We start from the raw sequence: 12,204 nt of genomic DNA, 5'->3' as shown, positions 1-12,204 counted from the left end.
GAAATTTGCCGAATGCCGATCGGACAATCTCTGGGTTGAATTTCCACAAGCACGAGCACTTTGCAACAGTTCTCAATACTATGCCATGTACGTCATCGTGCTGGACCTGCTGATGTATAGTGAGCCGCTGGAAAAGACCCGTAGTGAGCGACTTGAGAAGATAATGCTCGCATCTGACTTCAGCGATTTGAGTGGAACACCGCGGATGGTGCAGAAACTCCAGGAGCGTATCAGACAATTGGAGGACATCAAGCACCATTTCCAGGTCTACTCTAAATACCTGGATAAGAAGGGCTGGGAAGACAGGACTCGCCCTAGAACGAGACTTGGCAAGCTGTTGAAGATGAACTTTTCTTCATGATGAAGGCTATTACAACGTCTCAGCGCAAATTTGAAATCGACAGCGACACCAGTGCGTTATTGAAGTGGAGTATTTCTGCGCGAGACATTGTGTGGCATCTCATCCAAGACTCTGCAGAGCCACTTGTTGAGCTGCAACTCAAGGATGTCGAGTACGATCGGACCGACAACTCTGATGGCTCTCACATGAATCTTATTCGGGTCGGAAAAGTCCTCGGTCTTAACCTACTACCTGACGCCACGTATCCAGAGATTATTGCACCGTACAGTGAATCTGACAGAAACACCATGACAGGCGACACTGAGCAAGACATGATTCGGGTGTACTGGCACATGCTCGAATCAATAGCAGGCATTCCTGTGATGGATCGCTTCGAGGTTTAAACTTGTGCCAATGAAGGTGCAACTAGAGCGAGAAGCGGGTAAACGTTTGTTTGAGTACATCTTCCCTGGCATGGATAAAGACAAGGGGGCAAAGGACGACTCACCTCTTATGGTTAAGCATCAAGCTTCTAGCACAGACGAAGTTGATGTCGAGTCTACGAACAGCTCAACCAGTCGTCTGGGCATTCCAGCGGCGGACAAGGAGTCCTCTGGGTTCAATACGCGAGCGGATCACTGGAACTGCGCCTGAGACCGACACTGACATCGAACAACGCCCAGGAGAGCAGCCCGAAAAAGGCTCTCAGCGTCAAAAGCTCCGAGGGAGGCGGCCATGCGTTTCAGACTGTTCCGCTCTGGAAACACGGGAAAGACGGTGATATCCAAGAAGGCGTCTCACGAATCACTCCGAGGAATCGGCGCGCCTCGACCAGGCATGATGGTACGATCCTCCACGGGGTTCTCGTCCAAGGACAGCAAGGACTCCACCGAAACTAAGAAGGGATCTCGTTGGCGAGGCGGAAAGTCGCAGACCGAAGACAAGCAGCAATCGGATGACCCTCACTAAGATGATTTAACCGAGCGAAACAACTACATGACGTTTGCTACATTCGGATGCCGTCGGTGGTTTCTCTGCCTGAGCTACTAAGGGCAAAGATCAACGCAAACTTGAAGACGTCCATGACTTTGTGTTTCGACTCCCAACGATTGAGTGGCAAAACAAGACGTTTGGTCCAACCTGGATCTGGCGCTTGCTCTGAAAAAAGCCGTGTGGTAAAGGCCTTGATTTCGCACACAAGGTGCCATCATATGGGAAACAAGTTCTCCAAGCACCGACCCTAACGCGGTAGCAGCGCAGCAAGCTACGAGAAATGGCAAGCAGCTCTGTCGTGATCACGACCCTCAAGCTCTTCCCAGCATTACGCTGCGAGCATCAAACGATAGCGACGATTCGTCCAGCTTCTATGAGACTTCGCCAATCGACTACTCTCGCTCTCCGCCGCGGTCTACACGCGCCGGCAGCACACACAGTAGCATACCGGCGCCTCGATCTGCTAGCCGATAGTAGCAGCGTGGCTAGCGGTCGGTCTTACCGAACCGGCGGTTCATCACATAATGGCCCCAAGCGCACCAAGTTTCCTTTCCATGACCACCTCCCCCGACACCAATCGAAGGGCCGTAACGAAGCTGGTATTGACTTGATGCGTCCCTCCTCCAGCCACGGCTTTGGTAACTCCAACCACCGCCGGGTGCTCCGCAATGTCAGCGCAGGAGATGGTCGGCCCTCCACGAGTGCAGGGAGCGCCGAATCGGGAGATCGTCGCAGAGCCGGCACCCCCTCACTAAGAGACAGACTCAGTGTCTTTACGGGCCGTAAGCGCGAAAATAGCGACGTACCAGACGAGAGCAATGATATTACTGGGGATGATGAAAGTACAAACGATGGGAAAACCCCGCGTGGGAAGAAGTTGAGTTGGGCACAAGGGCGGACTAAACCGGGCTGAGGAGTGGCCGTTTTGGTATACTTACATATATACATGTATAACTTTTTTGTTTTGAGCAAGGCGTTGTTTCGTTGGCTTACAGGAGGCCAGTGGAAAAGGCGGCTTTTTGTGCTTTTGGGGAATATGCATTGTATGTGAGCTGTGCATAGGATGGGATAGTCATTTAGTCATTGAGCTTGACTCTCGTTTGTTTTGTCAGATCCTTTGCGAGTCTCCGCAGAGTTGTGAAAGGTGCTGCTGTGTTGAGTTGTTGTCTGTTGAGCCGCGAGGACCTTGCAAATGCTTACCGGGTAGCTGGTGTTGTGGGTGCCGGCCTGGTTGGCAAGTTTGCTACCCCCTTTTGCCATTTATTGATGAAAATTACAGTTTTCTGCGACAGAGTATACTGATGGGACGGGTAGTTGCTTGCAATGATGTGGTACGGACTTGGACGAGAAGACATAATCCGAATCCCCCGATTCTTCAACATCCGCCGTGGCTCATGGTTCACAGAGAACTTCACAGGAGGTGTTTGCAGTCCGCAGAGGATGGCATCGTGTTCTCCTGCGAGCTTGGTCTGGGGATATATAAGCCATTGATGCTTTGTCTAAATACCACATCAAATCCCATCGCAGAAGTCTCGCCCGATGATAATTGTCACTTTGGGGCATCTACTCTGCCTTTCATCAACATCATCATGTCCCCCTTGCACAAAGCTGTATATTTCGCCCGTCACCCCCAATACCTGAAAGTACTAATCCAATGGTCTGCAGCCGACGTCTCACTCACTAAACATTGTCTCTCACTCACTCTCTGCTTCCAGGAAACTCTTCACCAGCCAGCGCCCAGGGACACAGCAGGCGAAGCCGACACGGCAAAAACATGCCTCAAATACCTCGCCAATACAAGCCGCTCCTTCGTCATCCACCCCCTCGGCCCCCAAGAAAACCCCCCCCAACAATAAATTGAACTCTCCGATTCCCGCGATCGCTCAAGGATTGATCAGAAATTCAATCTCAGCGGCTCTCATCTCACGATGGCACTCTAGCAGCAAATCCCCCCATCCAACAATCTTGCCGACCCCAACGCGGGATAAGTTGGGCAGATGCTTGCCTCGGACCAGGTCATGTAGCGCGGCAATTTGCCAATCCTCACAATCGCCAGAAATAAACAGCATTTTCAGTGACTTGGGAAGCATGTGAGCGAAAGAGCCACTGGACGGTTCCATCAGAGCTGCCTTGAGTACACGCGAGCTTACCGTGAAGTGTTGGAGATTTTGGAGGCCTTTGAGCGAGAAATAGCTGCGCAGCGGAAAACTGGCGGTCTTTGGATGTGGCTCCGACGGATCGCCCGACTGCCAAGGAGTCCAATCCAAGATGAGTGTCCTGATGGTTTTGTGAGTCCTGAACGCCGAAACAATGTCCTCAACATCCAGGGGCAAGGTCTGTTTCCCCGCTGTGATTCTGAGAAACGCGAGGTCGTGAGCTGTGGCACTTTGTATGATGTGGCGGTACAAGCACAAGGCGCTCTTCTCCAGATGGAGAGTGAAGTTTGAAGTGCCATTTTCTCTCCCAAATCTCCAGCCCAAAAACTCCTCAAGTTGCCAGCTTGGGCGTGGCAGATTCAAGGTCAGGCCTACCGGCAAATCCAGATGGCTTGCGAGCCGCAAAAGTCGAGGGAAGCCACGCAAGGTCGCTTGCATTTCCACCTTTATCTGCTTGGCATTCGAGAAAAGGGCAAGGAGGGCCTCCAAGAATGCATCCATGATGTTGTCGCCCTCTGCTACAGGGAGCAATGCTGCGCAGTTGGATTCCTTATTTGCCAGCTTTTGGAGATCTGGCAGCAATGGTGCGAGGGCTTGCATATCTCCGTCGGTTATAAAGGGGGGGTCAGGATCGCAATTCATGTTGACGACGGTCAAGGACACGTTTTTGACCTGTTTTGCTAGATGCCTATTCTTAATCAGGACACTGGCGATGGATTCCAAGCGCCTGATGCACAGTAACATGTCGCCGCTGCTCCTGCGACCAGACAGTGTTTTGCTAAAGGATAAGGAGCATCGTTGCTTCTTATCACCTTTTTTTTTTCGGCCGTTCCGGAGAGTTTCACGCGGGAGGGTGTGAATATTTCAACAAGGACGTGGTTATTCGTCGTTATTTAAAAGGATTCATAAAAAGAGAGATGAAAGGCCTGGTTTACTGGACCCTAAAAGCTGGTTACTTGGTCCACATCGACAAGCGGCTTCCAAAATGTATGTCTGCGCTTGTTCCTTTTGCGTCTGGTGCTTATTGTCCATACGCTCGTATCCTTTGTCACTGCATTTCCTTGCTTTCGGCTTGAACATGATGTGTGCAGTAGATCCCCTCCCTCATCGTAGTGTCATCGTAGTGGCGGCATAGCATTTTGAAGACCTTCAGTGGTAGGGCAGAAGAGAGAACATATGAAATCCCGACAGGAAACGGACGACCAGTTTGGGTATGCCTATAGGCGCAGGGCGACATTGGACATGGTTACGAATAAAACAGAGACTTGAGTGTCAACCAGAATTAAGGCTCGACATGGTTGCTACACACCCGCTTTCGTTTTGGACCGCGATTCCTCAAGGACTGGATAGACTTTCCGCCGCCAGGGTTGTTGGTAGTTCTCTCTCCAGAACATGACAGATGAATAAGAGCCGAGGGGAAATGGTGTTAGAAAGTCAGAACCAAGTGGCGTAAATGGCGAGAAGCGTAGCGGCGACCAAGCCAAGGATTTGATGCACCTGATCTCTGCTGGGTTTTCGGTGGGCTCTATGGAATGTTTATAGGTTCCATCATGTGGCTGATGACCTCGTCACATTAGACTAGCCGATCATCAAAGTCTGCCTTGCTCTAGCTAGCATCCCAGAAGGCTGTTTCCCCTCAAATCGAGAGGCTCGTCCATACAAAGACAAGGAAGGCCTACTGCCACACTCGTCTGAGTCGTCTCTCACTTCGCGAGCGCGTCCAGTGCGTACTTGGGCAGCATCTTCCTCAGCAAAGCTATTGTTATAGCTGGTAACTCGACGTTTACCAACTCGATCACATCTATATCGGAGACAGACAGAGGAAGGGGCTGCCAAGCAAGCAGGGTCACGAAGCTGGAAAGGGGAAATCGGTTTGAGACCCTGCAGGCAGCCCCGTCGTGGAGCCCTCCCTCCATGTTTTCTTTCCCCCGCATTGTGCATCGCGGTGGGTATGACGGCATGATAATAATACGCTGGAGCAAATGGGACGTCAGTGATAAGCATCATCTGTCATGAGCCGAGTCGCTTAGAGTCTGCGAGCACCTTTGTCGAATGACAATGGCCAAGGCAGAAGCAAGATTGGAAACCAAACGTCGGCCTGCATAATCCAAGCAACCACCCAACAAAGTTGTCACACTGGCGGGATGAACGGGCAACTGCGCTTCGCGTCATGTGTTAAGCATGTGGCATGGTCGAGACAGAGACGGGAACCAACGATCGATCGAGACGTTGGAAAATGATGAACGCCGACCCACGCCGACTTCCTTGATCATGTTGCTTACAAAAGTTCACCATGATCAAGAGAGAGGCCCTGGCACGGCCCACGGCGCAGCATACATTCCTTGTTCTCTACCCGCGAGTGACATTGGGGATCCTCCAAGAAGGGACGTGGTCTAAAGATGCGTCCCTGCTTGTCCTAGCTCAAGCAGAGTGTCAACTCGCAAAGAAACACTGATCACCGACGGGCCGCATCAGTGATGTGAACCATTACGGTGCCGTACACGCGACATGAGTCATTCACATTGCCCTTGGTTGCCGGCTGTTGTCGTATAGCTAAATTACTACAGTTGTAGGGGGGGGGGCGCTGTGACGGTGTGCAAACTGGCTGCCGTTTGATAAGCACCATGAACCTGTCGTCGTAGTTGCTTCATGGCTCGGATTGTACAAACCCAAGGCCATCAACTAACTAGCCGAAATGGATATCGCCAATGCCAAGCGAACATGCTGTGTACTCTTGTGTCTACTCAAATATGATACATCGTGGAATAAGTTGCTGTAATCAGCCAATAGACTGCTACCCAACGGGGACAAGTTGCAATTTGGTTTGTTTCTTCAAGAGCCTAGCCTCAAGTACGTAGTATTCGCGGATGTTCACGGGGGGGGGGGGGTTCCCTCCAACTCCATTAGCGCCATCGAACAAGGCGGCAACTTGGGGGCATGCCAACCGAACGAAAGTCACCTGACGATGATCCTAGCGAGGGGAGACCAGAAGTGCGAGAAACAGTCTGGAATCCGGAAACGCTCGGGCGCGGGCTTGCGAAAAAGCCAACAACCTTAGACGTAGAGTTATGACCGGCCTCAGCAAGTACGCCGCACGTTCGTCGGCTTATCGCATGCGAGAACTCGGCGAACTCGACAAAGACAATATTTGATAGATGGTAATTGTACTGCGTGTTATGGGTCCGATATCGTGTCTGTTCTCCAGAAGCTTCTTTTTCAACCAGCGGCACATCGGACTTGACGGGTTTTTCTTCTTGGCTGGATCAGCGTAATTGGGATGGTGGGGGTCCCCGACGTTTGTCCAGCCGAGCCGAAAGCCAACAATAATCTTGGTGTCGACAATACCCCATCTTTCTCTCTCTCTTCCTCTTCTTTTTTCTTTTTTTTTCTCTGGGTCAGCTGGTGTCTCAAGTCTCATGCTCAGCATTTTCAGGGGACCTGCTTGCTGCCTGGCTGTCTAGCTGCTTGAGTGTTTTGGCCATGTGTCGGAGCCCTCGGTGCGCTAGATGCCCAAAACATCATGAGTCGATTCAAACCGGCTGACTCCCCTTTTTGTTGTCACCAGCATTGTGGAAATTTTCACGAGGTGACTGAAGCTGCAGGAAGGGTAGTCGTGGTGTGCGTTGACTGGAATGTCGGGACCGGGGATATCGTTGATGATATGTGATAGCCTTGCTGAATGGAACCAAAAGTTGACGTCTTTGAGTGTTCAGTCGATGACGAATTGTGTGCCGGCCAGAGGCGTAGGTACACACTAGCATACTAGGGTGCAACTTTGCGTGCCACCTGATGCTACGATACCTTCGGCGGCCAAATGCCGTTTGCATCGTCCAATTGGACGTGGATAGCACAACGTCAACGGATCCTTCCTGCCCGTTCGCACTTTGTTCTTGGGCTCGTCTCGCCCTTGCCGTACGGGGCAAAGCGCCGTTGACTACTCGTACCCAGGAACCTACGGTAGGTACCTAAACTATGTCCAGTCCCGAATGAGGGAAGGCTGTTCTGTCCAGAGCAAGGCGGCGCCTTCCTTCGAAGAAGGATGGGCAGCCGAACATGGCAGCCTTGGACGACTGGCCCAAGCCAGGGCGCCAGGGCTGGGAGGGACCGGCTCTGGATGTTATCTGGGGTACCAGCATGAACCCGTCAATCAGTTGCAGAGCTGTCGTGCCAACACTTCAAAATACCCTCAGATCCGGCGTGGTCCCGCCTCGTTTTTGCCAAGATGCGCACTCCGTACATACATTCTCCTTCGCTTGCCCCTCCCTACTGCCGGCCGCCGATTGTCGCTCGACAACCTTGGCCGTGGCTGAACATCTGAACCCCTTCGGCAACCCTCGACGACTCTCGACAACCCATGACGATTGTCGTGTGAACATTCAAATGCTTTGTTCGGCTGTTCAACCTCTCAGCCTCCTTCAGCCACGACTTGACGGCTCAACGGAACCAGCTGCTTGACTGGCCAATTATTTGCCTGGCTGACTAGCACAGCATCAAGAGATCAAGGGACCCTGTGGGCTTGGGCTCAAGTGCTGCTATCCGGCCGTTGCTTGTCAGCCTCTGGCTTGTTTTGCCCTCCCTCGAATAGCTATCGCCCGTCGGCTTCTCCGCTCCCCAAAGCACACATACAGCTCGTCGGTACGCCATTCGCTGATAACGGATGTCGGATCGAACGGGGCGAACAACCCAAACAGCCATATCAGCCAAAAGCCACCCCTCCCTCTCACAGCGTTATCAACTAGTCATTCCCTGGCGCCTCAGTCGTCCACCAGCGTCACTCGAAATTACGGAGTAGTCGCTTAGCCCAGCACACGAAGCGCAAAGGCAAATGAACCAAGTGCTGCCTCCTCGCTATCTTTGAGGCTTATCCCCCCGTTTCTTTGCTTCGTGTCGCTTCCCAAACTTAACTTTCTTTTATTCACTTTTGGTCTCTGTCGCCGAGTCATACCAGCGTCTTTCAGCCTCTTTGACCGGAGAGAGCAGTGCCGTCGCCGTTGCCGCTGCCACTGCCGCTGCAAGGCACGTCGTCCAGCAGCGACCTTATCGCCAGCCAGAGCAGGCTGCGTACATACAGTCACGTAATCGCCGTCTCTGTTCTTCGCTGTTCTTCGCTGCGGCCCTCGAATTGGACGGCTTCTGATTAGCTGCGGTTGGCTGGGACGACCTGCCTTTATCGGGGTTTGATATCCTTGTCCTGTTCTTGTGGAGCCTTTGCTGTCGACCACAGGAGACCGCAGGCCCTCGCTCGTTACGTATCAGAATCCTGCCTACCTACACACGACCATCGGCTCCAGCTGCGTGAGCCATACACGGGAAGCCGGAAGCTGCACCGCTGTGTGTTGACCTTCAACTCTTTGGCGACTCAGGACCCCCGTCCCAGGACATCGGTCCCCTGAAACCCGAGAGCCACACTGCTCCAGGTTGTCACTTTTTTGCTACCCAAGTGTGGTCATTTTGGCCCTGGTCTATTGTGTGTGTAGCAAAGTAGTTGGCCTATCCAACCCGTCCAGTTTGCCGTACAAGCATGCCCCCGTCAGTTGTTGTGGCTATCTCGACTCCCTCCCAGAACAATGAGATCCTTCTTATTCTCAAGTTACCCGGCGCAGCCCCGCCCCGTCTTCTCCTCCCTTCTCACCCTTCCAAAGCATACCGTTCTCATAAACAGACGATCTCGGCAAAACCTATCTCATACGACGCGCTTAGTGTTGAGCCATCTGCTCTACGTCGTAGCCGGCTAGCACCCAAGTATGCGCCGGGCACATCCGAAGACGTCCAAGACGAACAAGACATCGCAGTTACAGTCACCATCCAAGCCGTCGACTCGACCTCTTCGAGTTGCTCATCTACCAGCTCAGCATCCTCAGACTTTCATGCTGCAATGTCAATACGAGCCGCAGTTAACTGGGAAGCGAGCATTACGCTACCTCAGTCGAGTCTCTCCGGCACCACCACCAGTCTGCGTAGACCGACAACGCCGACGAGTCCTGTCCAGATCCCCAAGCGAAGCCATCATGACGCCCGTCACCATGCAAAGCTAGAGAAACATCACATCATCGACGAAACCCCAGAATTTTTCATCCTCCAGATTCAATTTCGCCGTCTGTTGCAGCCCTCCTTGCTGTGACTGACATCCCGCGACCCCAAAGACGAAGACGCAAGGCCGATTCGCCTCTTACCGTTGATGAGATTGTGAACGACCAGCATGTATCGGAAAAAGAGCTTAGCTTGTCTCTCAGTCGGAGACCCATGGACTTACTATTGTCGCCGCCAGAGGATTTGATGGATGATGATTTAAGCGCCACTGAGAGCAACATGGGCTCAATGCTTGCCAGGACTACTTCCGCAGACTCTGTTCCATCGCTCGGAGGGGAGTCCTTTGCTACCGACGTGTGCTCTTCGGTTGATACGCCTGCAAGCATTGGCATCTCGGCGCGGCGTAAGCACAGCCCGGTACGCAGGTCCTTGGAACCTATTCGATCACCATCCGAAGATGGTGCCGAGGAGCATCCTCTTGCGGTTGTTGACAACCTTGGCCTAGAAGATTTGGAGACGCCAGCTGCCGAACTTTCAGATGAGGGCTCTACTTCATTCTTGCAGCCTTTTAAACCGCTGCGATCTGCATTCAAATCAAATTTGACAGCTTCTTTACGGGCCTTGCGCTCGGCAGCCAAGTCTTTTTCAAGCATCAACTTCCCGTCCATTCCGCCAGATGACTTTCTCACTCGGTCTATTCTCACAATTGACCCGAATGTTCCATACATGGATGAACGACGTCCCCCGATGACTGAGGAGATGCCATCGGCTGAATTGCGCCGCTATCTCAACCCTACGACAAGTGCTCACATCGACCCCCAGCAAAAGACACGCGCAGGCACTTTCTCAGCTTCGATTCAAATGCAAACCTACAAGGTCCAGCGTTCTCAATCCGCCCCACCGTCACCGCGCACGCCCTACACTGCTGGCAACCCGTCCAAGTCTGCATCCGCCCCCAATCAACACCCAGGCAGGCCAGGCCAACAGGCTTTCGCCGTCCCAAGCATGCGCCAACGAGAAATGCGGGAGAATCCCGACTTTATCCGTATTGCAGTAATGGAAATGGCGATGCGGCGCCGAGGAAAGCTTGATAATCAGAAGCCAGGCCGGGCTCGCTGGGCTCTCCCACCACGCAAAACATCACTGAAGCCCTACGAAGTTGGCTCGAATGGTGTTCCAGCAAGGTGGGTACCTCTGCCGCATCCGTGCTAGTTGCTGCGATACCGTAGCACTGTTACGGAATACCACTATCTGATGAACGTCTTGCCACTCAACAGCCCAACCTGCCATTCCGACGGGCACTAGTGTCATCAGATCAGAGACGTGGCATCTCGTCCTGAAAGAGGAGGCTTACAGAGTACGTAATACGCCCACCACTCTTTCGTGGGAACGACGCAGCGAAAAAGTTTTTCTGGCCTGTGCCAGGGCAAGGGGTATCGGGACCCTAAACATTGCCAAGGAAGTCGTGGAACACGTCATGGGGCGGGCTTTCATGCAGCGGCACGTTGCAGCAGCAGCTTTTTACCAGGGCCAGACCCATGGACCGGAGAGCTGCGACCCAGCCGGTGGGAGCAATCTGCCAATGGAGGAGGAGGAGGAACGTGTGCAACGCGATCCGCCGAGGCCCCACTGTCGAAGCATTTTGGAAAGCGTACCGAATCGGCCGCGAGGAAAATGCCGAGACTGGACCCGAGCTGCGAAAGAAGGGGCTCATCGATGTGGTTGAGGGTTCCACGGACGGAGCGGACAGCGACGCAGTGGAACGACGAACATTTTCTGCCCCTGGGGCTTGCGCATTCTGCAAGGCACCACATTCCGACATTGAGGTCTTGGAACGGAAACTTGACTTGAGCCCTATAAGCAAAAGAATCAGACGGAAGGCCCACACACGCCTTGGTGAGAACTAGTTGCTGGCCGAGAGGGGAAAACGACAAATGCAGTTTATCCACGGGTCCTTTGACGCTCATGGCTTTCCTTCACACATCGATTCATCTCTTTGTCTCTTTGAGGCCCATATTTCGCAGCAAAGAGACGATCTGCCTTTTCATAGAATGAAATTGGCTATTGACTGTCACACAGGGGGATTACCTGCCACAATATTTGTTTGCGGCTCCACCAAGTCCGGCGGTCAAGGTTATACTGGATTCAGCTGCGAGTGGAACGACGCGGGTTGCCCGCGCAGGTGTGATTCGGTTATCTGGGCAAGAGTGGGAAGTTTGGTATTATTCCTGTTACATAATGTTTCTTTTTTTTTTTTCCTTTTTTTCCCTTTTCTTTCTTTTTTATTCTGGAAACCTCCTGCCGGTTGGTTTCTTAGATGGGGTCGTATATGCGTATACTTACAGCACGGAACTTGGCGCATGGCCGGTGATTTTTCTTTTCCTTCCCTTTCTTTTCTTTCCAATTGTTTTTTTTTCTCTAGGGCATTGGGAGCGTGGGCATTGGGTAGGGCATTGTATGAATAAGCGGTCTAGCATTTTCAGGATACCTTTTTTGCCTTACGAACAGGGCTTGTCTCAGGAAGCCCAAGGCAATCTCAATTTTTGACATGATCTTTTATTTTACCACCATGCATTCATTGGTGCAACCACACCACCTTTCCGGGGGAAGCAGTTCTGGACACATTGCATTTAGGATGCATGGCTACCCAACGCTGCATCTAGCCAGAGCTGGACGATGGAGCTT

General features: G+C 52.5%; 7 protein-coding genes across 7 annotated transcripts; 5 read left to right on the top strand and 2 right to left on the bottom strand.

Moving 5' to 3' along the window:
* Positions 1-357: 357 nt before the first annotated feature.
* FMP27_9 (Protein FMP27, mitochondrial) lies at positions 358-744 on the top strand (the record flags this gene model as incomplete). Its single annotated transcript, XM_066121954.1, has 1 exon — positions 358-744. One exon carries the CDS (start codon positions 358-360, stop codon positions 742-744), a length of 387 nt encoding a protein of 128 aa, XP_065972943.1.
* Position 745: 1 nt separating this feature from the next.
* On the top strand, positions 746-994 carry FMP27_8 (Protein FMP27, mitochondrial; the record flags this gene model as incomplete). The annotated part of the gene is made up of 1 exon (XM_066121953.1): positions 746-994. The coding sequence occupies exon 1, from the start codon at positions 755-757 to the stop codon at positions 992-994; it is 240 nt and encodes a 79-aa protein (XP_065972942.1). The 5' UTR covers positions 746-754.
* Positions 995-1,075: 81 nt separating this feature from the next.
* Positions 1,076-1,309, top strand: FMP27_7 (Protein FMP27, mitochondrial; the record flags this gene model as incomplete). Its single annotated transcript, XM_066121952.1, has 1 exon — positions 1,076-1,309. One exon carries the CDS (start codon positions 1,076-1,078, stop codon positions 1,307-1,309), a length of 234 nt encoding a protein of 77 aa, XP_065972941.1.
* A 1,907-nt stretch (positions 1,310-3,216) lies between these two features.
* J3458_020286 (uncharacterized protein) lies at positions 3,217-4,131 on the bottom strand (the record flags this gene model as incomplete). The annotated part of the gene is made up of 1 exon (XM_066121951.1): positions 3,217-4,131. The coding sequence occupies one exon, from the start codon at positions 4,129-4,131 to the stop codon at positions 3,217-3,219; it is 915 nt and encodes a 304-aa protein (XP_065972940.1).
* A 2,464-nt stretch (positions 4,132-6,595) lies between these two features.
* Positions 6,596-6,916, bottom strand: J3458_020285 (uncharacterized protein; the record flags this gene model as incomplete). The annotated part of the gene is made up of 1 exon (XM_066121950.1): positions 6,596-6,916. One exon carries the CDS (start codon positions 6,914-6,916, stop codon positions 6,596-6,598), a length of 321 nt encoding a protein of 106 aa, XP_065972939.1.
* A 1,461-nt stretch (positions 6,917-8,377) lies between these two features.
* Positions 8,378-10,731, top strand: J3458_020284 (uncharacterized protein; the record flags this gene model as incomplete). Its single annotated transcript, XM_066121949.1, has 2 exons — positions 8,378-9,588; positions 9,633-10,731. The coding sequence occupies exons 1-2, from the start codon at positions 9,011-9,013 to the stop codon at positions 10,729-10,731; spliced, it is 1,677 nt and encodes a 558-aa protein (XP_065972938.1). The 5' UTR covers positions 8,378-9,010.
* A 326-nt stretch (positions 10,732-11,057) lies between these two features.
* J3458_020283 (uncharacterized protein) lies at positions 11,058-11,426 on the top strand (the record flags this gene model as incomplete). Its single annotated transcript, XM_066121948.1, has 1 exon — positions 11,058-11,426. One exon carries the CDS (start codon positions 11,058-11,060, stop codon positions 11,424-11,426), a length of 369 nt encoding a protein of 122 aa, XP_065972937.1.
* Positions 11,427-12,204: the final 778 nt, after the last annotated feature.

The sequence above is a fragment of the Metarhizium acridum genome, assembly GCF_019434415.1.
Source record: "Metarhizium acridum strain ARSEF 324 chromosome Unknown scaffold_573, whole genome shotgun sequence".
Classification (NCBI taxonomy): Eukaryota; Fungi; Ascomycota; class Sordariomycetes; order Hypocreales; family Clavicipitaceae; genus Metarhizium; species Metarhizium acridum.
The sequence above is the reverse complement of the archived record's forward strand: the minus strand, read 5'-3'. Positions and strand labels throughout refer to the sequence as shown.